Source organism: Salmo trutta, chromosome 17 (genome assembly GCF_901001165.1).
Source record: "Salmo trutta chromosome 17, fSalTru1.1, whole genome shotgun sequence".
In the NCBI taxonomy this organism is placed as follows: domain Eukaryota; kingdom Metazoa; phylum Chordata; class Actinopteri; order Salmoniformes; family Salmonidae; genus Salmo; species Salmo trutta.
In genome coordinates this window covers 23864104-23890122 of record NC_042973.1, presented here as the reverse complement: position 1 = coordinate 23890122, position 26019 = coordinate 23864104, and the positions used below count along the sequence as shown (strand labels likewise).

At 42.1% G+C, this 26019-nt stretch overlaps 1 protein-coding gene and 1 pseudogene across 1 annotated transcript; one reads left to right on the top strand and one right to left on the bottom strand.

Annotated features, from left to right (window-relative positions):
• The window catches only part of LOC115151336 (DNA topoisomerase 1-like), a 37111-nt pseudogene extending 37002 nt beyond the window's left edge, over positions 1-109 (top strand).
• A 752-nt stretch (positions 110-861) lies between these two features.
• Positions 862-26002, bottom strand: LOC115151916 (heat shock factor-binding protein 1-like). Its single transcript, XM_029696262.1, has 4 exons — positions 25787-26002; positions 24656-24722; positions 24113-24239; positions 862-1180 (listed from the first exon to the last, which is right to left on the bottom strand). Exons 1-3 carry the CDS (start codon positions 25829-25831, stop codon positions 24115-24117), a joined length of 237 nt encoding a protein of 78 aa, XP_029552122.1. The 5' UTR covers positions 25832-26002; the 3' UTR covers positions 862-1180; positions 24113-24114.
• Between the last annotated feature and the right edge of the window lie 17 nt (positions 26003-26019).

Below are 26019 nucleotides of genomic sequence, written 5' to 3'. Positions count from 1 at the left end.
CCTCATAGGTGTAAGAACATGGAGTTGCCTCTGGACAAAATATAACAAATCTCAGAGGGATACGTTTGGCTGCGCTATTGACATGACTGAGGCAGATTTTACATTCTAAGTCAGCCTCTACCCTCTAGTTCTACCTAAATGTAAAGACTAGAAGGCAGGTTTAATCCTCTGCTCTATCAGACTTTACCTGCCCATATATTGAACTACAGAACTCTTTCTTTCTTCACTCCGCCTCACATAACGTTTTTCCAAGTTTAATTGTTTTAATGCTGTTGGCACTTAAATTATTATTTCTTTACCATTGTTATATGGTAAACCAAGATGATCTTGTAGAAAGTATGGAGAACATGACCTTTTATGCGTCTTTTTATAAGCATTTGAATAAAGAGTCCTAGGAAAATTATTATTATCATCCCAATTATAGAGTAGGCCAACATCCCCATGTGGATGAGGTGAGATATCAGGTGGGACATGGTGTTAGGGTCTGATTGTGTTTGCCGCCTCTGTTGTAGCTGAGAGTTCTTCAGTCAAGATCTCCTTAAGGGCAGGGTTATTCAAGGTCTGGAGCCTGTTTCGTTTCTCTTCTATCTGATCATTAATTGCACACACCTGGTGTCCCAGGTCTAAATTAGTCCCTGATTAGAGGGGAACAATGAAAAAATGCAGTGGAAATGGCTTTGAGTTCCAGAGTTGAGTTTGAGGGCTCTAGGGCAACACTATCCTGATACACACCTTAAAGGAGGCACATCTGCAAGAGGCCCATAGGATAGGTTCAGGGCATTCAGGCTGATTTTAAAACAAAGCAACTTCCAAGTAAAACCAATATGTTGATTGATGTTTTGTCTAAGAATGAGACTAAGATTGGTTTGTATTAAATAACTTTAATAGAAGAAAATCAGTTGAATTCTGAATGCATTCCACTTGGCACAGTGCTGATAATATCACTGGCTTCTACTGTATACTTCAATCAACCATTACTAATAGGGCTGAAAAGTTCTGAGGGAAATACTCATTTACAAATAACACATCTTCAAGTCACTACATTAGAACTGTTACTTTTATTACAATAGTCAATATAAAAAAGCATTTCACAACACACTAAATAAAAATAGTTCATGGTTATAGTGGAAGAGTATGCTGCTCCTGAAGAAAGTCCTTGACAGCTTGTCGTCTTGGCAACCTGTAATTGAAATGTGTTTTATAGTTGGTTAAGCATACACTTAGGGACACTAATTTTTCCTGATGGAATTGTTTACGGTTTCCAACTGCAATCATCATCTATCTATAGACCTAAAGAACTTTCCATCAATTCAAGTTAAAAAAAAATCTGAATTATTCATTTTGATCAAATGTGTCATTGATGGAGAACTAATGTTATTTCAACTTCAAATTGGTATGTGGCATCAAAAGGTAGGCCATAAACTATCATTTGAGTAAAGGATGTGAATGCTAGCCATGCGACACTTTCTGAATGGGATTTGTCAAAGATGTTGACCAGTGAGGTTATTCATGCAGCTTAAATGATAACTTTTCTTTCACCTGAAATGTTTGTATATGCAGGACTACTACCAACTTGGATACAGGGATGAGTGCCAGAAGGTGAGTACTAGGAATGTGAATCTTTCACGTTCAAGAAGATACAATAAGTCTCTACACTGAACAAAAATATAAATGCAACATGTAAAGTGTTGGTCCCATGTTTCATGAGCTGAAATAAAAAAAGAAATGTTCCCAGAAATGTTCCATATGCACAAAAATATTATTTCTAAATAATGTTGTACACAAATTTGTTTACATCCCTTTAGTGAGCATTTCTCCTTTGCCAAGATAATCCATCCACCTGACAGGTGTGGCATATCAAGAAGCCGATTAAACAGCATGATCATTACACAGGTGCACCTTGTGCTGGGGACAATAAAAGGCCACTTTAAAATGTGCAGTTGTCACAACACAATGCCACAGATGTCTCAAATTTTGAGGGAGAGTACAATTGGCATGCTGGCTGCTGGAAATTCCACCAGAGAATTTAATGTTAATTTCTCTACCATAAGCTGCCTCCAATGTCATTAGAGAATTTGGCAGTACGTCCAACCAGCCTCACAACCGCAGACCACGTGTAACCATGCAACCCCAGGCCCTCAACATCCATCGTCTTCACCTGTGGGGTCGTCTGAGACCAGTCACCTGGACAGCTGATGAAACTGGGTATGCACAAGCGAAGAAAATCTGCACAAACTGTCAGAAACCATCTCAGGGAAGCTCATCTGCGTGCTCATCGTCCTCACCAGGTCTTGACCTGACTGCAGTTCAGTGTTGTAACTTATTTCAGTGGGCAAATGCTCACCTCGATAGCCACTGGCATGCTGGAGAAGTGTGCTCTTCACACATGAATCCCGGCTTCAATGGTACCGGGCAGTATGGCGTCATGTGGGCAAGCGGTTTGCTGATGTCAGTGTTGTGAACAGAGTACACCATGGTGGCGGTGTAGTTATGACATGGGCAGGCATAAACTACGGACAATGAACACAATTGCATTTTATCGATGGGAGTTTGAATGCTCAGAGATACCGTGACAAGATCCTGAGGCCCAATGTTGTGCCATTCATCCAATGCCATCACCTCATGTGTCAGCATGATAATGCACAGCCCATGTTGCAAGGATCAGTTCACAATTCCTGGGAGCTGAAAATGTCCCAGTTCTTCCATGGCCTGCATACTCAGACATAACATGCATAGAACATGTTTGGGATGCTCTGGATTGACAGCGTGTTCCAGTTCCCGCCAATATCCAGCAACTTCGTGCAGTAATTGAAGAGGAGTGGGACAACATTTCACAGTCCACAATAAACCGCCTGATCAATTCAATGCAAAGGAGATGTGTCGCGCTGCATGAGGCAAATGGTTGTCACACCATATACTGACTGATTTTCTGATCCACGTCCCTACCTTTTTTTTAAAGGTATGTGTGACAAAGATGCATACAGTGCATTCGTTAAGTATTCAGACCCATTGACTTTCCACATTTTGTTACAGCCTTTTTATTATTATTTTTCAAACAATATACACACCCCATTTCTTTACTCAGTACCTTGTTGAAGTACCTTTGGCAGGGATTACAGCCTTGAGTCTTCTTGGGTATGACGCTACAAGCTTGGCACACCGGTATTTGAAGAGCCCACTTGGATGTGGAGCGTCGCTGCACAGCTATTTTCAGGTCTCTCCAGAGTTATTCGATCGGGTTCAAGTGTGGGCTCTAGCTGGGCCACTCAAGGACATTCAGAGACTTGTCCCGAAGCCACTCCTGCATTGTCTAGGCTGTGTGCGCTTAGGGTTATTGTCCTGTTGGAAGGTGAACCTTGGCCCCAGTCTGAGGTCCTGAGCAGGTTTTCAACAAGGATCTCTCTGTACTTTGCTCCGTTCATATTTCCCCTCGATCCTGACTAGCATCCCAGTCCCTGCTGCTGAAAAACATCCCCACAGCATGATGCTGCCACTACCATGCTTCACCGTAGGGATGGTGCCAGGTTTCCTCCAGATGTGACGCTTGGTATTCAAGCCAAATAGCTCAAGCTTGGTTTCATCAGACCAGAGAATCTTGTTTCTCATGGTCTGAGAGTCCTTTAGGTGCCTTTTGGCAAACTCCAAGCGGGCTGTCATATGCCTTTTACTGAGGAGTGGCTTCCGTCTGGCCACTCTGCCATAAAGGCCTGATTGGTGGAGTGCAGCAGAGATGATAGAACCTTCCAGAAGGACAACCATCTCCACAGAGGAACTCTGGGCTCTGTCAGAGCGACCGATGGGTTCTTGGTCACCTCCCTGACCAATGCCCTTCTCCCCTGGCGGCCAGCTCTAGGAAGAGTCTTGGTGGTTCCAAACTTCTTCCATTTAAGAATGATGGAGGCCACTGTGTTCTTGGGGACCTTCAATGGTGCAGACATGTTTTGGTACCCTTCCCCAGATCTGTGCCACGATACAATCCTGTCTCAGAGCTCTACAGACAATTCCTTTGACCTCACGGATTGATTTTTGCTCTGACATGCACTGTAAACTGTGGGACCTTATATAAGACAGGTATGTGCCTTTACAAATCATGTCCAATCAATTGAATTTACCACAGGTGGACTCCAATTAAGTTGTAGAAACATCAAGGATGATCAATGAAAACAGGATGCACCTGAGCTCAACTTCAGAGTCTCATAGCAAAGGGTCTGAATACTTATGTAAATAAGGTATGCTTTTTATTTTTAATACATTTGCTAGCATTTCTAAAAACCTGATTTTGCTTTGCCATTATGGGGTATTGTGTGTAGATTGATGAGGGGGAAAAAAGTTTCATCCATTTTAGAATAAGGCTGTAATGTAATAAATGTGTAAAAAGTCAAGGGGTCTGAATACTTTCCAAACACTATCTGTATTCCCATTCATGTGAAATCCATAGATTAGGGCCTAGTGAATTTATTTAAATTGACTGATTTCCTCATATGAACTGTAACTCAGTAAAATCTTAGAAAATGTTGCATGTTGTGTTTATTTTTGTTCAGTGTAGATACATGGGCTCCAATATGATACAATTCAGTTTGAAACAATTTGGTTTGATTAGAGGAACGAATCGATGTGATTTGGGTCAATGCACTAACATTTGTTGCATTAACTAATTTTCCATTCTAAATAAAAATCTGAACTGGATCTGTCTGAGTTGAGACAGTACCAGTCAAAAGTTTGGACGCACCTACTCATTAAAGGGTTTCTTTATTTTAAATATTTTCTACATTGTAGACTAATAGTGAAGACATCAAAACTATGAAATAACACATATGGAATCAGGTAGGAAGCCAAAAAAGTGGTAAACAAATCAAAATATATTTGAGATCCTTCAAAGTAGCCACCCTTTACCTTGATGACAGCTTTTCACATTCTTGGCATTCTCTCAACCAGCTTCATGAGGTAGTCACCTGGAATGCATTTCAATTAACAGGTGTGCCTTGATAAAACTTTCCTTAACGCGCTTGAGCCAATCAGTTGTGTTGTGACAAGGTAGGGGTGATATACAGAAGATATCCCTATTTGGTAAAAGACCAAGTCCATATTATGGCAAGAACAGCTCAAATAAGAAAAGAGAAACGACAGTCCATCATTATTTTAAGAAATGAAGGTCAGTCAATATGGAAAATTTCAAAAACGTTGAAAGTTTCTTCAAGTGCAGTCGCAAAAACTATCAAGTGCTATGATGAAGCTGGCTCTCATGAGGACTGCCACAGGAAAGGAAGACCCAGAGTTACCTCTGCTGCAGAGGACAAATACTCTTCCTGGAACTACGAGGAGTAACAGCGTAACCTACGTTGCTAGCTACCATGACATAGACTGAGGACAGTGGTGTCTATCACACATGAAGGATCTTTTAAATGAACAAAGAGTTCTACAAGCAGTTGTTACAACAAGAAAATAGCTTCAAGTGTTTTGTCCAAATACTAGTGGATTCAACTACTAAAATAATTGACGAGGTCCAGGACCTGAAGAACAGTTTGTGGTTGTCCCAGGGTCAGTTCGATGAGTTGAAACAAGAGAACGGCAAGATGACATTGAGAGAGGACATCAGTTCTGTATGTGAATCAACAATAACAATGACAGATAAATCATTGAGGGACAATCAAGGTGGAACCACGTGGTTGTGAACGTAATTGCAGAATCTTCACATGAGACCTGGATGGAGTTTGAGGACAAAGTGAGGGAAATTATATCTGAGAAATTGAAGATGGACCACAGGAAGATTGAAGTGAAGGGCGCCCACAGGACTGGAAATCCCACCACCGGCCCAGTGTTCAAGTTCCTGAGGTTCAAGGACAAGGTAGCTGTTCTGGAAAGAGCCAAGAACTTGAGGAAATTATATCTTCCTCAACGAGGACTATCCTGAAGCTGTGTGCCAAAAGAGGAAAGAACTGATCCCAGCCATGAAAGCTGGCAGAGCGCGTGGGGACATTGCTTACAGGCTCATTGTCCACCCTATTTTTCTCTTGCTTTGTTTGCTCTTTTCCACATTATATCTATCTCTGATAAGCTACCCAGGAAAGGACTGAAAATAGCTCATATTAATATATGTAGCCTTAGAAATAAGGTTCATGAAATCAATAACTTGCTAACATTCATATATTATCAATTTCTGAAACTCACTTAGATAATTCAGCAGTAGCAATACAAGGATATAACATCTATAGAAGACAGAAATGCTTATGGGTGAGATGTTGCTGTATGTATACACAGAGCCATATCCCTGTAATGCTTAGAGAAGATCTTATGTCAAGTGTTATTGAAGTGTTGTGGTTGCAGGTTCACTTGGCACATCTAAAGCCTTTTTTTGGGGTGTTGCTAGAGGTCACCAAGTTCAAACAGTCAGTATCTAAATAATATGTGTGACATGCTTGATAGTGTATGTGATGTAAACAGAAAGGTCTACTTTCTTGGGTACCTGAATATTGACTGTTTTTCATCAAGCTGTCCGCTCAAGAGGAAGCTTCTTACCGTAACCAGTGCCTGTAATCTGGTTCAGGTTATTAATCAACCTACCTACTGGGGCTCCCGAGTGGCACATCGGTCTAAGGCATTACTACAGACCCTGGTTCGATTCCATGCTGTATCACAACTGGCTGTGATTGGAAACTGTTTCCTGTTTCCGGTCACAACTTGCAGACTTGTTTACGTGCTGCTGTGTGTTTTGTTGCCAATCTTACTTTGCTACCAGACAACTTCACGGTTTTTACTTTTTGATTACCGTTTATATTTTTAGTTTTTCCCTCACTCAACTTTTTTCATTCAACTTTTTCACTCCGGAGGTTTTATCTGGACATGGTTCGTCAGGACTTCCAACAGCCGAAGCTAAGTAACATTAACATGATGCCTTCTAATTGCAGTCGTTGTACTCATAATATACAGGAGAACGATCGCCTTACGGCGAGGATAGCTGTGCCGCAAGCCCAGCTTCAGACGCAATCGTTAGGCAAGGGCAATTTCAGTGTAGGAAAGGATGAAACAGCGTCTGTAAGTACAGATAGTAATGTTAGTATAAACCCCCTCGCACGGTCCCCGCAGCCGGACAACTTTCTCATGGCTTCTGGAGGGAAACGCTGTAGGAATGCTCAACCGGTGTCGCTTATTCAGCCGACAGAAACTTTCAACCGGTTCTCCCCATTAAGCGAGTCGGAGTCAGAGGCCGAGACTTCTCTGGTCTCTACTCCTCCCGTTATGGGGTCTGAGACGCCGAAGCCTCCCACCATTAGCTCTTACAAATTGAAAACCCTAGTCATTGGCGACTCCATTACCCGCAGTATTAGACTTAAAACGAATCATCCAGCGATCAAACACTGTTTACCAGGGGGCAGGGCTACCGACGTTAAGGCTAATCTAAAGACGGTGCTGGCTAAAGCTAAAACTGGCGAGTGTAGAGAGTATAGAGATATTGTTATCCACGTCGGCACCAACGATGTTAGGATGAAACAGTCAGAGGTCACCAAGCGCAACATAGCTTCAGCGTGTAAATCAGCTAGAATGATGTGTCGGCATCGAGTAATTGTCTCTGGCCCCCTCCCAGTTAGGGGGAGTGATGAGCTCTACAGCAGTCTCACAACTCAATCGCTGTTGAAAACGGTTTTCTGCCCCTCCCAAAAGATAGAATTTGTAGATAATTGGCCCTCTTTCTGGGACTCACCCACAAACAGGACCAAGCCTGGCCTGTTGAGGAGTGACGGACTCCATCCTAGCTGGAGGGGTGCTCTCATCTTATCCCTACGAACATAGACAGGGCTCTAACTCCTCTAGCTCCACAATGAAATAGGGTGCAGGCCAGGCTGTTAGCCAGCCTGCCAGCTTAGTGGAGTGTGCCACTAGCACAGTCAGTGTAGTCAGCTCAGCTATCCCCATTGAGACCGTGTCTGTGCCTCGACCTAGGTTGGGAAAAATTAAAGATGGCAGTGTTCGCCTTAGCAATCTCACTAGAATAAAGACCTCCTCCATTCCTGTCATTATTGAAAGAGATTGTGATACCTCACATCTCAAAATAGGGCTACTTAATGTTAGATCCCTCACTTCCAAGGCAGTTATAGTCAATGAACTAATCACTGATCATAATCTTGATGTGATTGGCCTGACTGAAACATGGCTTAAGCCTGATGAATTTACTGTGTTAAATGAGGCCTCACCCCCTGGTTACACTAGTGACCATATCCCCCGCGCATCCCGCAAAGGCGGAGGTGTTGCTAACATTTACGATAGCAAATTTTAATTTAAAAAAAAAACCCAACGACTTTTTCGTCTTTTGAGCTTCTAGTCATGAAATCTATGCCGCCTACGCAATCACTTTTTATAGCTACTGTTTACAGGCCTCCTGGGCCATATGCAGCGTTCCTCACTGAGTTCCCTGAATTCCTATCGGACCTTGTAGTCATCGCAGATAATATTTAAATTTTTGGTGACTTTAATATTCACATGGAAAAGTCCACAGACCCACTCCAAAAGGCTTTCGGAGCCATCATCGACTCAGTGGGTTTTGTCCAACATGTCTCTGGACCAACTCACTGCCACAGTCATACTCTGGATCTAGTTCTGTCCCATGGAATAAATGTTGTGGATCTTAATGTTTTTCCTCATAATCCTGGACTATCGGACCACCATTTTGTTACGTTTGCAATCGCAACAAATAATCTGCTCAGACCCCAACCAAGGAGCATTAAAAGTCGTGCTATAAATTCTCAGACAACCCAAAGATTCCTTGATGCCCTTCCAGACTCCCTCTGCCTGCCCAAGGATGTCAGAGGACAAAAAAACAATTAACCACCTAACTGAGGAACTCAATTTAACCTTGCGCAATACCCTAGATGCAGTTGCATCCCTAAAAACTAAAAACATTTATCATAAGAAACTAGCTCCCTGGTATACAGAAAATACACGAGCTCTGAAGCAAGCTTCCAGAAAATTGGAACGGAAATGGCACCACACCAAACTGGAAGTCTTCCGACTAGCTTGGAAAGACAGTACCGTGCAGTATCGAAGAGCCCTCACTGCTGCTCGATCATCCTATTTTTCCAACTTAATTGAGGAAAATAAGAACAATCCGAAATTTATTTTTGATACTGTCGCAAAGCTAACTAAAAAGCAGCATTCCCCAAGAGAGGATGGCTTTCACTTCAGCAGTAATGAATTCATGAACTTCTTTGAGGAAAAGATCATGATCATTAGAAAGCAAATTACGGACTCCTCTTTAAATCGGCGTATTCCTCCAAAGCTCCGTTGTCCTGAGTCTGTACAACTCTGCCAGGACCTAGGATCAAGGGAGACACTGAAGTGTTTTAGTACTATATCTCTTGACACAATGATGAAAATAATCATGGCCTCTAAACCTTCAAGCTGCATACTGGACCCTATCCCAACTAAACTACTGAAAGAGCTGCTTCCTGTGCTTGGCCCTCCTATGTTGAACATAATAAACGTCTCTCTATCCACTGGATGTGTACCAAACTCACTAAAAGTGGCAGTAATAAAGCCTCTTGAAAAAGCCGAATCTTGACCCAAAAATTATAAAAAACTAAAAATCGGCCTATATAGAATCTTCCATTCCTCTCAAAAATTTTAGAAAAAGCTGTTGCGCAGCAACTCACTGCCTGAAGACAAACAATGTATACGAAACGCTTCAGTCTGGTTTTAGACCCCATCATAGCACTGAGACTGCACTTGTGAAGGTGGTAAATGACCTTTTATGACATCAGACCGAGGCTCTGCATCTGTCCTCGTGCTCCTAGATCTTAGTGCTGCTTTTGATACCATCGATCAGCACATTCATTTGGAGAGATTGGAAACCCAAATTGGTCTACATGGACAAGTTCTGGCCTGGTTTAGATCTTATCTGTCGGAAAGATATCAGTTTGTCTCTGTGAATGGTTTGTCCTCTGACAAATCAACTGTAAATTTCGGTGTTCCTCAAGGTTCCGTTTTAGGACCACTATTGTTTTCACTATATATTTTACCTCTTGGGGATGTCATTCGAAAACATAATGTTAAATTTCACTGCTATGCGGATGACACACAGCTGTACATTTCAATGAAACATGGTGAAGCCCCAAAATTGCCCTCGCTAGAAGCCTGTGTTTCAGACATAAGGAAGTGGATGGCTGCAAACTTTCTACTTTTAAACTCGGACAAAACAGAGATGCTTGTTCTAGGTCCCAAGAAACAAAGAGATCTTCTGTTGAATCTGACAATTAATCTGGATGGTTGTACAGTCGTCTCAAATAAAATTGTGAAGGACCTCGGCGTCACTCTGGACCATGATCTCTCTTTTGAAGAACATATCAAGACTGTTTCAAGGACAGCTTTTTTCCATCTACGTAACATTGCAAAAATCAGAAACCTTCTGTCCAAAAATTATGCAGAAAAATTAATCCATGCTTTTGTTACTTCTAGGTTGGACTACTGCAATGCTCTACTTTCCGGCTACCCAGATAAAGCACTAAATAAACTTCAGTTAGTGCTAAATATGGCTGCTAGAATCCTGACTAGAACCAAAACATTTGATCATATTACTCCAGTGCTAGCCTCCCTACACTGGCTTCCTGTTAAGGCAAGGGCTGATTTCAAGGTTTTACTGCTAACCTACAAAGCATTACATGGGCTTGCTCCTACCTATCTTTCCGATTTGGTCCAGCCGTACATACCTACACGTACGCTACGGTCACAAGACGCGGGCCTCCTAATTGTCCCTAGAATTTCTAAGCAAACAGCTGGAGGCAGGGCTTTCTCCTATAGAGCTCCATTTTTATGGAATGGTCTGCCTACCCATGTGAGAGACGCAGACTCAGTCTCAACCTTTAAGTCTTTACTGAAGACTCGCCTCTTCAGTAGGTCCTATGATTAAGTGTAGTCTGGCCCAGGGGTGTGAAGGTGAACGGAAAGGCTGGAGCAACGAACCGCCCTTGCTGTCTCTGCCTGTTACAGGGGCTGAGTCACTGGCTTACTGGTGTTCTTTCATGCCGTCCCTGGGGGGGGGGGGGGTGCGTCACTCGAGTGGGTTGAGTCACTGACGTGGTCTTCCTGTCTGGGTTGCCCCCCCCCCCCTTCCTGTCTGGGTGGAGTTATATCATGCCTGTTTGGCCCTGTCCGGGGGTTTCATCGGATGGGGCCACAGTGTCTCCTGACCCCTCCTGTCTCAGACTCCAGTATTTATGCTGCAGTAGTTTGTGTCGGGGGGCTAGGGTCAGTCTGTTACATCTGGAGTATTTCTCTTGTCTTATCCGGTGTCCTGTGTGAATTTAAATATGCTCCCTCTAATTCTCTCTTTCTCTCTTTTTCTCTCTCTCGGAGGACCTGAGCCCTAGGACCATGCCTCAGGACTACCTGGCATGATGACTCCTTGCTGTCCCCAGTCCACCTGGCCGTGCTGCTGCTCCAGTTTCAACTGTTCTGCCTGCGGCAAAGGAACCCTGACCTGTTCACCGGACGTGCTACCTGTCCCAGACCTGCTGGAACCCTGACCTGTTCACCGGACATGCTACCTGTCCCAGACCTGCTGTTTTCAACTCTCTAGAGACAGCAGGAGCGGTAGAGATACTCTCAAAGATCGGCTATGAAAAAGCCAACTGACACTTACTCTTGTGTTGCTGACTTGTTGCACCCTCGACAACTACTACGATTATTATTATTTGACCATGCTGGTCATTTATGAACATTTGAACATCTTGGCCATGTGCTTTTATAATCTCCACCTGGCACAGCCAGAAGAGGACTGGCCACCCATCATAGCCTGGTTCCTCTCTAGGTTTCTTCCTAGGTTTTGGCCTTTCTAGGGAGTTTTTCCTAGCCACCGTGCTTCTACACCTGCATTGCTTGCTGTTTGGGGTTTTAGGCTGGGTTTCTGTACAGCACTTTGAGATATCAGCTGATGTAAGAAGGGCTATATAAATAAATTTGATTGGGAGTCCCATAGGGCGGCGGCAATTGGCCCAGCGTCGTCCAGTTTAGGGTTTGGCCAGGGTAGGCCGTCATTGTTAATAACAATTTGTTCTTAACTGACAAGCCTAGTTAAATAAAGGTTAAGTAAAAAATATTTACAAACACTACAGGAACAAGGTCATCCACATGTAACAATCACATTTTTACTAATACTGTAGAAGTTTGTTCTAAAGCTGTATCCATACCCATTGGATGCAGTGATCACAATATCCAGGAAAGCCAAAGTTCCAACAGCTGGGCCTAAAATAGTGTATAAGAGCTCATACAAAATAATTTGCTGCGACTTATGTGGATGATGTTAAAAATATTTGTTGGTCTGATGTGATAAATGAGGAGCATCCAGACATTTCACCTAATGAATTTATGAAATTGCTTCTTCCAATTATTGATAAACGTTCACCTGTTAAGAAACTGACCGTTAGAACTATTAAGGCTCCATGGATTGATGAGGAATTGAAAAAATGTATGGTTGAAAGAGATGGAGCAAAAGGAGTGGCCACTAAGTCTGGCTGCACATTTGACTGGCTGAAATTGTGACTAAACTCAACAAAAAGAATAAGAAACTGTATTATGAAACCAAAATCAATTATATAAAGAATGATGGAAAAAACTTGTACTTTAAATGAAATTATGGGCAGAAAGGCATTCAATGCCATCTTTCATCAAATCAGATGTCTTATTCATCACAAAACCATTTAATGTTGCCAATTATTTTTATGATTACTTCATTGGCAAAGTGGGCAAACTTAGGCAGGAAATGCCAACAACGAACAGTGATCCATCGTATTCATGCATAAAAAAAACTAATAATGAAAGAAAAGCATTGCAAGTTTGAATTATGTAAAGTTAGTGTGGGAGAGATGGGAAAATTGTAATTGATCAATAATGACAAACCTCCTGGCATTGACAACTTAGATGGAAAGCTACTGAGGATGGTAGCTGACTCTATAGCCACTCCCATCTGTCATATCTTTAATCTGAGCCTAGAGGAAAGTGTTTGTCTTCAGACCTGGAGGGAAGCCAAAGTAATTCTGTTACTCAAGAGTGGTAAAGCGATCTTTACTAGTTCTAACAGCAGACCTATAAGCTTGCTGCCAGCTCTTAGCAAACTGTTAGAAAAAATTGTGTTTGACCAAATACAATGCTATTTCTCTGTAAACAAATTAACAACAGACTTTCAGCATGCTTATCGAGAAGGGCACTCAACATGTACTGCACTGACACAAATGACTGATGATTGGTTGAAAGACATTTATAATAGGAAGATTGTGGGAGCTGTACTGCCTGATTTCAGTGCAGCCTTTGATATTATTGACCATAACCAGTTGTTGAAAAAAACTTGTGTTATGGCTTTAACCTCAGCTCTGAATTCACGATATGGCAATCTAATAGATCTCAAAGGGTGTTCTTTAATGGAAGCTTCTCTAATGTCAAACATGTACAATTTGGTGTACCGCAGGGCAGCTCTCTAGGCCCTCTACTCTTTTCTATTTTTACCAATGAACTGCCACTGGCATTAAACAAAGCATGCGTGTCCATGTATGCTGATGATTCAGCCATATACGCATCAGCAAATACAGCTAATGAAGTCACTGAAACCCTTAAAGAGTTGCAATCTGTTTTGGAATGGGTGGCCAGTAATAAACTGGCCCGGAACATCTCTAAAACTAAAGAGCATTGTATTTGGTACAAATCATTCCCTAAGATCTAGCCCTCAGCTGAATCTTGTAATGAATGGCGTGGCTGTTGAACAAGTTGAGGAGACTAAATCACTTGGCATTGCCTTAGAATGTAAACTGTCATGGTCAAAACATATAGATTCAATGGTTGTGAAGACGGGGAGAGTTCTGTCTGTAATAAAGAGATGCTGATTTGACACAACACTCCAAAAAGCAAAGTTTTGCTGGCTCAAGCATTGTCTAATCGTTATTATTGTCCAGTCGTGTGGTCCAGTGCTGCAAGGAAAGACCAAGTTAAGCTGCATCTGGCCCAGAACAGAGCGGCACGTCTTGCTCTTCATTGTAATCAGGAGGGCTGATATAAATACTATGCAGGCCAGTCTCTCTTGGCTAAGAGTTGAGGAGAGTGACTGCATCACTTCTGTTTATAAGAAACATTGTGTTGAAAATTCCAAATTGTTTGCATAGTCAACTTACACACAGCTCTGACACACACACTTACCCCACCAGACATGCCACCAGGGTCTTTTCAGTCACCAAATCCAGAACAAATTCAAGAAAGCGTACAGTATAGAGCCATTATTGCATGGAACTCACTTCCATCTCATATTGCTCAAATAAACAGCAAACCTGGTTAAAACACATAAAGCAACAGCTCACAGCACAACGTCTCACCCCTATTTGACCTAGTATGTATGTATGTATGTATGTATGTATGTATGTATTGATTGATATGTAGGCTACGTGTGCCTTTAAAAAAAAATGCATGTAGTTCTGTCCTTAAGCTGTTCTTGTCTATTAATGTTCTGTATTATGTCATGTTTCATGTTTTGTGTGGACCCCAGGAAGAGTAGCTGCTGCTTTTGCAACAGCTAATGGGGATCCTAATAAAATACCAAAATAAAATGAGCTACCAGCCTCAGAAATTTCAGCCCAAATAAATGCTTCATAGAGTTCAAGTAACAGACACATCTAAACATCAACTGTTCAGAGGACACTGTGTGAAATCAGGCCTTCAAGGTCAAATTGCTACTAAGAAACCACTACTAAAGGACACCAAAAAGAGATTTGCTTGGGCCAAGACACACGAGCAATGGACATTAGAACGGTGAAAATCTGTCCTTTGGTCTGATGAGTCCAAATGTGAGATTTTTGGTTCCAACTGCTGTGTCTTTGTGAGATGCAGAGTAGGTGAACGGATGATCTCTGCATGTGTGGTTCCCACCGTGAAGCATGGAGGAGGAGGTGTGATGGTGTAGGGTTGCTTTGCTGGTGACACGGTCTGTGGTTTATTTAGAATTCAAGGCACACTTAACCATAATGGCAACTACAGCATTCTGCAGCGATACACCATCCCTTCTGGTTTGCACTTATTGGGACGATCATTTTCCTGGGAGTGCATTCCGATGAAGATCATCAAAGGTAAGTGAATATTTATAACGCTATTTCTGACTTTTGTTGACTCCACAACATGGCGGGTATCTGTATGGCTTGTTTTGGTGGCTGAGCGCTGTACTCAGAATATCGCATGGTGTGCTTTCGCCGTAAAGCTTTTTTGAAATCTGACACAGTGGTTGCATTAAGGAGAAGTTTATCTTTAATGAGAGAACAGTTTGTCATAGAGTAAACTCTGCCAACTCAGTGGCCCCGCCCATGTGAACAGACAGTGGTTGTAAACTATGAAACACGGCCCTCTCTACCAATCCTATATAAGCCCCTTGACGAAAATGTAACTTCCTGTTCCAAGGACGTGCGGACTTGCAGTCCCCACGTTGAAAGGACAAAGACCACCTACAGAACTAAGCCAACATCAGCAAGAACCTAACGCAATTGGCATCGAATTTCAATGTGAAGGTGACGACCTACACGACAAAAGGATGAATTTCGACTATACCAGCCAGAATATAACATGAGCTTAAAAGTAGAGGTCGACCAATTAATCGGAATGGCCGATTAATTAGGGCCGATTTCAAGTTTTCATAACAATCGGAAATCTGTATTTTTGGACGCCGATTTGGCAGATTTTTATTTTTGTTTTTTTAGACCTTTAACTAGGCAAGTCAGTTAAGAACACATTCTTATTTTCAATGACGGCCTAGTAACGGTGGGTTAACTGCCTTGTTCAGGGGCAGAACGACAGATTTTTACCTTGTCAGCTCAGGGATTCAATCTTGCAACCTTACGGTTAACTAGTCCAATGCTCTAACCACCTGCTTTAAATTGCACTCCACGAGGAGCCTGCCTGTTACGCGAATGCAGTAAGAAGCCAAGGTAAGTTGCTAGCTAGCATTAAACTTATCTTATAAAAAAAACAATCAATCAATCATAATCACTAGTTAACTACACATGGTTGATGATATTACTAGTTTATCTAGCCTGTCCTGCGTTGCATATAAGCGCTTAGGTACACGTTGCTCCAACCATAAACATCAATGCCTTTCTTAAAATCAATACACAAGTATATATTTTTAAACCTGCATATTTAGTTAATATTGCCTGCTAACATGAATTTCTTTTAACTAGGGAAAATGTTTCACTTCTCTTGCAAACAGAGTCAGGGTATATGCAGCAGTTTGGGCCGCCTGGCTCGTTGCGAACTGTGAAGACTATTTCTTCCTAACAAAAGACAGCCGACTTGGCCAAACATGGGATGATTTAACAAAGCGCATTTGCGAAAAAAGCACAATCGTTGCACGACTGTACCGAACCATAAACATCAACGCCTTTCTTAAAATCAATACACAGAAGTATATATTTTTAAACCTGCATATTTAGCTAAAAGAAATCCAGGTTAGCAGGCAATATTAACCAGGTGAAATTGTGTCATTTTGCGTTCATTGCACGCAGTCAGGGTATATGCAACAGTTTGGGCCGCCTGGCTTGTTGCGAACTAATTTGCCAGAATTATACGTAATTATGACATAACATTGAAGATTGTGCAATGTAACAGGAATAACAGGAATAACGTTTTGTTTTCGAGATGATAGTTTCCGGATTCAACCATATTAATGACCTAAGGCTCGTATTTCTGTGTGTTATTATGTTATAATTAAGTCTATGATTTGATAGAGCAGTCTGACTGAGCGATGGTAGGCAGCAGCAGGCTGGTAAGCATTCATTCAAACAGCCCTTCGCAATGCATTGCGCTGTTTATGACTTCAAGCCTGTCAACTCCCAAGATGAGGCTGGTGTAACCGATGTGAAATGGCTAGCTAGTTAGCCGGGTGCGTGCTAATAGCGTTTCAAACGTCACTCGCTCTGAGACTTGGAGTAGTTGTTTCCCTTGCTCTACATGGGTAGCGCTGCTTCGAGGGTGGCTGTTGTCGATGTGTTCCTGGTTTGAGCCCAGGTAGGAGCGAGGAGAGGGACGGAAGCTATACTGTTACACTGGCAATACTAAAATGCCTATAAGAACATCCAATAGTCAAAGGTATATGAAATACACATCGTATAGAGAGAAATAGTTCTATAATTCCTATAATAAATACAACCTAAAACATCTTACCTGGGAATATTGAAGACTCATGTTAAAAGGAACCACCAGCTTTCATATGTTCTCATGTTCTGAGCAAGGAACTTAAACGTTAGCTTTCTTACATGGCACATATTGCACTTTTACTTTCTTCTCCAACACTTTGTTTTTGCATTATTTAAACCAAATTGAACATGTTTCATTATTTATTTGAGGCTAAATTGATTTTATTGATGTATTATATTAAGTTAAAATAAGTGTTCATTCAGTATTGTTGTAATTGTCATTATTACAAATAAATAAAAAAAGAAAAGAAATCGGCCGATTAATCGGTATCGGCTTTTTTTGGTCCTCCAATAATCAGTATCGGTGTTGAAAAATCATAATTGGTCGACCTCTACTTAAAAGTATGGCAACTTGGTATGAACTTTTCACTCTTATTCACTCCAGAAGTGATACCTCCTAGCCGTTGAGTTAGCAGCAGTCGCTGTAAACGTGGGCTAGGAAAGGACGGACAACGTATCCAGTCTAACACAACGATACTACAAAGTATCTGTTCTACCACCAGACATTCTTCAAAGGACAACCCGGCCTACCATCTACGACCAATCTACCGAAGCGCAGCTCAGAGTAAGTATTTATTGCATTTTCCTTTTGCAAATGGGCGGTTATTTAGAATGCATAAGATTCTGTATTTACGATAGCATAGCTTCTCCCTTTGTTACTCAGTCTTCCCGCTCTTTCACTCAAACCCAACCCCCTCTCTTGTTGTAACCAGCCGTCGTATATGTTCCGTCCACCAGGGACATTTTCTTTATGACATAATTTGTAATCAATGTATGATCCATTCTGTGTAGATGTAATTCTGTGTGATTATTTAGGTATTTAGTAAATAAATAATTAAACCAAATTTTGTATTACTGATTCAACTTGTAAGCCAGGGTTTGTGAAGATAACCAAGAATTTACAACTTTTAGATGAGACTGAATAAAGTGACGATTAAATATTGACTGTTATTGATGTAAAAGATTACCAGGTCTTTAAGAGTGTATTCGGGAGACAACAGCTCTATAAACATTATTTCGTGGTGCCCCGACTTTCTAGTCAATTACATTAACCCGATTAGCTTAAATCAGGTAATATTAATTACAGAGAAATTATTTTATAGAATAGCATGTCATATCACTTAATCAGGCATAGCCAAAGACACGACAACAGAGTTACACATAAACAAACGTACAGTCAATAACACAATAGAAAAATATATGTACAGTGTGTGCGCAAATGTTGAAGAGTAGGGAGGTAAGGCAATAAATAGGCCATAGAGGCAAAATAATTACAATTTAGCATTAACACTGGAGTGATAGATGTGCAGATGATGATGTGCAAGTAGATACTGGGGTGCAAAAGAGCAAGAAGATAAATAACAATATGGGGATGAGGTAGTTGGGTGTGCTATTTACGGATTGGCTGCTCTGACAGCTCATGCTTAGAGAGGGAGATATAAGTCTCCAGCTTCAGTGATTTTTGCAATTCATTCCAGTCATTGGCAGCCACTATCGCTCTATTTGTTTTTCAACAGGACAATGACTCAACATACCTCCAGGCTGTGTAAGGGCTATTTGACCAAGAAGGAGAGTGATGGAGTGCTGCATCAGATGACCTGGCCTCCACAATCACCTGACCTCAACCAAACTGAGATGATTTGGGATGAGTTGGACTGCAGAGTGAAGGAAAAGCAGCCAACAAGTGCTCAGCATATGTGGGAACTCCTTCAAGACTGTTGGAAAAGCATTCCAGGTGAAGCTGGTTGTGAGAATGCCAAGAGTGTGACACGCTGTCATTAAGGCAAAGGGTGGCTACTTTGAACAATCTAAAATATATTTAGATTTGTTTAACACTTTTTTGGTTACTACATGATTCCATGTGTTATTTCATAGTGTTGATGTTTTCACCATTATTCTACAATGTAGAAAATAGTACAAATTAAAAAAAACCCTGGAATGAGTAGGTGTGTCCAAACCTTTGACTGGTACGGTATATCTATGGTGCACCATATGCAAGCACCTGAGCTGAGCAATAAGGGAGATGGGGCATCTAGATTCAAGTTAATGTCACATCCACAAATACAGTGAAATGCCTTTCTTGCAAGTTCTAACCCCAACAATGCATTAATCAATAAGAGGGTAGAACAAAAATACACAATATATAAAAATAAGAAGAACATGATAAAGTAAGCATACTATATACTCAGGGTCAGTTCCAGTACCATATTTACAATGTGCAGGGATAGTGGATCAATAAAGCGATAGTGACTCATCTGTCCTTGGTTGTAACACTCACTATAGAGTTCCAAACTGCCTCTGGAAGCAACGTCAGCACAATAATGGTTAGTTGGGAGCTTCATGAAATGGGTTTCCATTGCTGAGCAGCCGCAAATAAGCCTTAATATCACCATGCGCAATGCCAAGCGTCAGCTGGAGTGGCGTAAAGCTCGTTGTCATTGGACTCTGGAGCAGTGGAAACGCATTCTCTGGAGTGATGAATCACGCTTCACCATTTGTCAGTCTGACGGACAAATCTAGTTTTGGCGAATGCCAGGTTAACGCTACCTGCCCCAACGCATAGTGCCAACTATTAAGTTTGGTGGAGGAGGAATGGTCTGGGGCTGTTTTTCCTGGCTCGGGCCCCTTAGTTTCAGTGAAATCTTAACGCTACAGCATACAATGACATTCTAGACAATCTGTGTTTCTGACTGTGGCAACAGATTGGGGAAGGCCCTTTCTTGTTTCAGCATAACAATGCCCTAGTGCACAAAGCGAGGTCCATGCAGAAATGGTTTGTCAAGATCGGTGTGGAAGAACTTTACTGGCCTGCACAGAGCCCTGACCTCAACTCCATCCAACACCTTTGGGATGAATTGGAACTCCGACTGCAAGCCAGGCCTAATCAGCCAACATCAGTGCCTGACCTCACTAATGCTCGTGGCTGAATGGAAGGAAGTCCCCAAAGCATGTTCCGGCATCTAGTGGAATGCCTTCCCAGAAGAGTGGAGGCTGTTATAGCAGCAAGGGGGGGGGGGACGACTCCATATTAAATGCCCATGATTTTGGAATGAGATGTTCGACAAGCAGGTGTCCACATACTTTTGGTCATGTAGTGTACCTGCCAGCTGTTCTGCATATGCTGTGAGAACGCGCCCTGGAATACTAATCGGACTCTGTGGCCTTGACCCGATTTAGACTTTACTCACGTCGGCATCAGAGAGCTAGATCACCCAATTTTCTGGGTCGGTGGTTACCCTCACATTGTTGGGCAGATCCCGGCCGGGTCTTCCTTTGTAATCCGTAATGGATTGTAGCCCCTGCCACATGTGGCGTGTAATATGATTCCACTTTATTCCTTTAAATAGGAATCGTTTGATGACTCTGCGGAGGTCATTGTGGGATTTCTTGTACTTGTTCCTGTCTTCAGCCATAGCCTCAGGGTTATCTGCGATAGCCCTGTGTGCGGTAGACCTATCCTTTAGTTTAGCGTCAACCTCTGTGTTAATCCAGGGCTTTTAAATGGGAAAGCAGCGAACCTAAACTGTGGGGACAATGTCGCCAATGCATTTTCTAATGAAGCCAATGACTGAGGTGGTTAGCTCGTCGATGTTATCAGCGGAGTCACGAAACATATTCCAATCAATGCTAGCAAAGCAGTCCTGTAGCACAAACTCTGATTATGGATACCATTTCTCAACAGAGCGAGTCACAGGTAATTCCTGTTTAAGCTTCTGCTTGTAAACAGGAAGCAGGAGTACGGAGTCATGATCTGATTTGCTCAATGGAGGATGAGGGAGGGCCTTGTATACTTGCTTGTGACTAGAATAACAGTGGTCTAGGACTTATCACCCCTACTGGCGAGGGAGACGTGTTGATGGAAGTTAGGCATCACATGTCTTAATGACGTGGAATTAAAATTGCTGGCAACCAGGAAAGCAGCCTCTGGATGTACGTTCTTCTGCTTGGTTATAGCCTTGTACAGTTTATGTGCCAGCTTGTTATTTTTCTTGTCCTGGGGTGAAATGTATACAACAGTCACGATAACAGCTGAAAACTCCCTCAGGAGGTAAAAGGGTCGGCATTTGACCATGAGGTATTCAAAGACTGGTAAACAATGGGGTCGATTCATCCATAGGCTTTGAGTCAGCACACCAGTTGTTGTTGACGAAGAGGCAAACCCCTCCCCCCTCGATTTCCCTAACTCCACTGGGGCACGGTGAATGGAGAATCCATCGAGTTGGATAGCAAAAGGCAGGTATCTTGTCCGAGAGCCATGTTTCAGAAAAGCAGAAAATATTGCAGTTTCGAGAGTCCCTTTGTTAGAAAAGAAGACCTGGCAGTGTGGGACCGGAAAGACAACCTCTCCCTCATCCACATTGGCCAGTAGAATGGAGGGAAGAGGTGGCCGGTTCTCCCTTTACTTTAATCTCGCCAGGATCCCCCTCTCTTGCCTCTAACGTCTGCATTTCCTCTTGGGTAGCCCGAAAATTGGGTTGGAATTACAGAAAGAGCCAAGGGTAGATGAGTCAAAGTCAAAACCGGAATTGAGGTAAGTAACTTCCGATCTGATGGTCAAAAGTTAATGTCGGTTGTAAGAAATTGATAGCAGCTACATTGAAAAAATAAAAGTGAAAATAAACTCAGCAAAAACAGAAACGTCCCTTTTTCAGGACCGTCTTTAAAGATAATTCGTAAAAATCCAAATAACTTCACAGATCTTCATTGTAAAGGGTTTAAACACTGTTTCCCATGCTTGTTAATGAACCATAAACAATTAATGAACATGCACCTGTCGTTAAGACACTAACATCTTACAGACGGTAGGCAATTAAGGTCACAGTAATGAAAACTTAGGACACTAAAGAGGCCTTTCTACTGTCTCTGAAAAACACCAAAAGAAAAATGCCCAGTGTCCCTGCTCATCTGCGTAAACGTGCCTTAGGCATGCTGCAAGGAGGCATGAGGACTGCAGATGTGGCCAGGGCAATAAATTACAATGTCCGTACTGTGAGACGCCTAAGACAGCACAACAGGGAGACATGACGGACAGCTGATCATCCTCGCAGCGGCAGACCATGTGTAACGACACTTGCACAGGATCGATACATCCGAACATAACACCTGCGGGACAGGTACAGGATGGCAACAACAACTGCCCGAGTTACACCAGGAACGCACAATCCCTCCATCAGTGCTCAGACTGTCCGCAATAGGCTGAGAGAGGCTGGACTGAGGGCTTGTAGGCCTGTTGTAAGGCAGGTCCTCACCAGACATCACCGGTTTTGTCTCAACAGGGGTGATGGTCGGATTCACGTTTTTCGTCGAAGGAATGAGCGTTACACTGAGGCCTGTACTCTGGAGCGGGAATCGATTTGGAGGTGGAGGGTCCGTCATGGTCTGGGGCGGTGTGTCACAGCATTAACGGACTTAGCTTGTTGTCATTGCACGCAATCTCAACGCTGTGCGTTAACAGGGAAGACATCCTCCTCCCTCATGTGGTACCCTTCCTGCAGGCTCATCCTGACATGATCCTCCAGCATGACAATGCCACTAGCCATACTGCTCGTTCTGTGTGTGTTCTGCCATGGCCAACGAAGAGCCCAGATCTCAATCCCATTGAGCACGTCTGGGACCTGTTGGATCGGAGGGTGAGGGCTAGGGCCATTCCCCCCAGAAATGTCTGGGAACTTGCAGGTGCCTTGGTGGAAGAGTGGGATAACATCTCACAGCAAGAACTGGCAAATCTGGTGCAGTCCATGAGGAGGAGATGCACTGCAGTACTTAATGCAGCTGGTGGCCACACCAGATACTGACAATTACTTTTGATTTTGACCCCCCCGTTGTTCAGGGATACATTATTCCATTTTTGTTAGTCAAGTCTGTGGAACTTGTTCACTTTATGTCTCAGTTATTGAATCTTGTTATGTTCATACAAATATTTACACATGTTAAGTTTGCTGAAAATAAACACAGTTGACAGTGACAGTCTTTTTTTGCTGAGTTTAAATGACAAAAGAATCACAAAATAGTACATTTGGGTCAGAGCTTACAAAATGGCGGCTGTATGGCGCTCAGATTAGGGGAAGCAATGGTATAGTGAGCTACATTTTGGCCACACTTTTGATCTGAAATCACCATCACCCACTAATTAACTAGTCATTTTTCTTTTCCTTGCTTTGACCATGCAGTGCGGTTTACAAAAGTGATTGCTGTCCTCTTTATGAAATTATCAACCAACCCTGCATATCTAAACTTGACCATATACACTGATTGCTTAAAGCAAAACTACTAAAACTATTGCTGATGGTGAACCTGAACAATTGAAATAAAATCTAATGTAGGCTATGCCCCGATCAGCAGGTAGGCTATAGCCAGATTAGTTGTGTCTCCGGTAGCTTACTTTAATCTGGTAAAACACTATTTTCAACAGTACATTTGATAACAATAACCTAGCAATTACATTGGTTGTCACTCAACTAATAAAGCCAAATATTGCACAAGCATTTATTTATTTTTTACGCTGAAGGCACACAGATGTGCAAGATAAGGGGCCTACCTCGTTGGTAAACACGTGAAGCTGCGCACATTGCGCAGTTTGGCTAGGCTACTGATATTGCCTGGGGTTGTCCGCCATGCAAAATTACTTGTAGATCAATGACTGTCAACACAGTTACATGCTTAGTTTGACAGTGAAGGAGAGGACACATCATTTGTCACAAAAGATAAGGTAGAAAGTAATATGAGAATGGTTTTTGGGAACCAGCGATTCGAAATATTTGAATAGATTTTCTTACCAATGCATGCCTCATTTTGATCTTTTTGGGGTCTGCAGACCGATGCACTCGTATCTTAAACATTTTAACTGGGGACCGATGAGTATCATATAGAAATAGAAAACATTTAGTAAAGTGCCGTTATATTACCTTCATGACCCTTGTCCTTCTTTGACTTGCGGTTCTTTGACCCCCTCGATCTCCTCCACGCCTGCCTGGGTCATGAGGTCAGCAATGTTCTTCTCCAGGTCATCGATGCGGGTGCTCATCTCATCAAGTGAACATGGTTAAGGAAGACAATGGGCTAGCCCAAAATGGACTTGTGGATAACGCTGACGGATGGGATGTGCTGGCTGGAATACCTCTCCATTATAACATTAATGATGATTACTAACAGACACTCCCCAACCAATATTCTGACTCCAACTGGTAAGACATATCTAATGTATTCATATGCACTACTATACTATAACAATGTTATTACTGCTTCTTTCTGTGCTGTAATATAAAGTGCTACCAGAAATCTTTGACAAATTAGCTTATGTAAAATAAACATCAAATTGGACTAAAGACCATTATGTTTGGAAATGAACTAATGGGGATGTGACCGTATGACACCCCCATTTATAAAAGATGTATAATGACTTGAAAGATCTAGGCCCATACCAAGTTACCTAAAAATGTTGAGGATATTTCTTCCGATGATTTGGTCTGACATGGTCTGGAACTTGTCCTGCATCTGTTGCAGCAGCGTCTGGACCTTTTAGAGAGCAGTAACAGGTGTACCATAACACAGGCTGATATGATCTATTGTATTCAATGACCAAATGACCAACCCATCTTGCAAGCAATTTTTGAAAATCCAAAAGGTAAACTGGAGGATAGAAATAAAGAAAGGGGTGGGGGGGGGAGTAGAGAAAAAAATACAGCAAAGATGGTTTGTGGTCAATTCAGAATAATTTTGTAAACTTTAATTTAGCAGGATTCAAACCACATCAAAATGTATAGGCCCTTTTTATATCGTGTTTGTTTATTTATATAAGCAAGCTATACAGAGCAGAGGATAAAAAGAGAAGGCGTTTCTTTTTCAGTCAGTGAAGTCCAGATTATGGGAGATGTAGCCACAGCATTACCACAGATAGAACAATGAGCCAGATGTTTCACTGAATGTATACATACATCTGAAACATCCGATTGGCATTTCCACCCCACCAAATATGGTGATGAGTGGGAGGCCAGTAATGGGAGAAGATGGCGCGAGATGGATTTTGGCCGACATTCTGCAAATTGTATCATCAATTAAACATTTGATCTCAATACAGATTTGTTACCAACTACAATATGTTACGAATAGAGTAGATTCTGTTTTGTAGACTTTACCCTTTGCCAAAGTTTTTTTTAAATTGCGGTGTTTAGTAAGAGTGCACGAGCGAATGTAATTATTGCCAACACGCATTTCACAGGGTACTCTTTCCCTAATGACGTATGAAAATACGTGCGAGAACGCGCCAATAGGATCTCGCTAAATCGTGCTTGGGTCTGCCCACCTCTTTGCTTGTTCTGCCTACAGACTGTGGTCTATCTTGGGTTAGTTATAAAAACATCTTTGGCACTACAGCAATTGGAGCCATGATATTTTCTTACCGTTCTAGAGTTTGATACTCTACTTTTACAGTCATTTCGTACGATCCAATTTCTTAGCTAGCTAGATACATAGGCTATTGAAATGATTGGCTAATGTAAATCGAAACATATCCATTCACCAGGCCTGGGTGAATGTTGGCTGGCTAGCTAATTTAGCTAGCTTCAATGTCATATACTCACCACATTGGTAAGGTCCTGAACTGACTTTGGATCAGTTTCTGCCATATTTTCCCTCTGCACGACACGCGTGTTATGAAGTGGTGTAAAATGAACTCTAGCTAAATTAGCTACCGTGAGCTAAAATAAATAGAGGATCCCTAGCTCTACCCCGTAAATCCAGATATGTCAGTCAGCTGTTTTTGCAAAACACGTTGTATCGCGAGAACACTGAAGCAGGAACCCAACGGAATGTG

What these genes read in the sequence shown, in the direction of transcription:
- LOC115151916 (XM_029696262.1), bottom strand. Translation starts at nt 25,831, where the DNA reads ATGGCAGAAACTGATCCAAAGTCAGTTCAGGACCTTACCAATGTG. An exon ending in TTCAGGACCTTACCAATGTG is followed by an intron (nt 24,723 to 25,786) that starts GTGAGTATATGA and finishes GCTCTCTAAAAG; the next exon opens with GTCCAGACGCTGCTGCAACA. An exon ending in AGACCAAATCATCGGAAGAA is followed by an intron (nt 24,240 to 24,655) that starts ATATCCTCAACA and finishes AACCATGTTCAC; the next exon opens with TTGATGAGATGAGCACCCGC.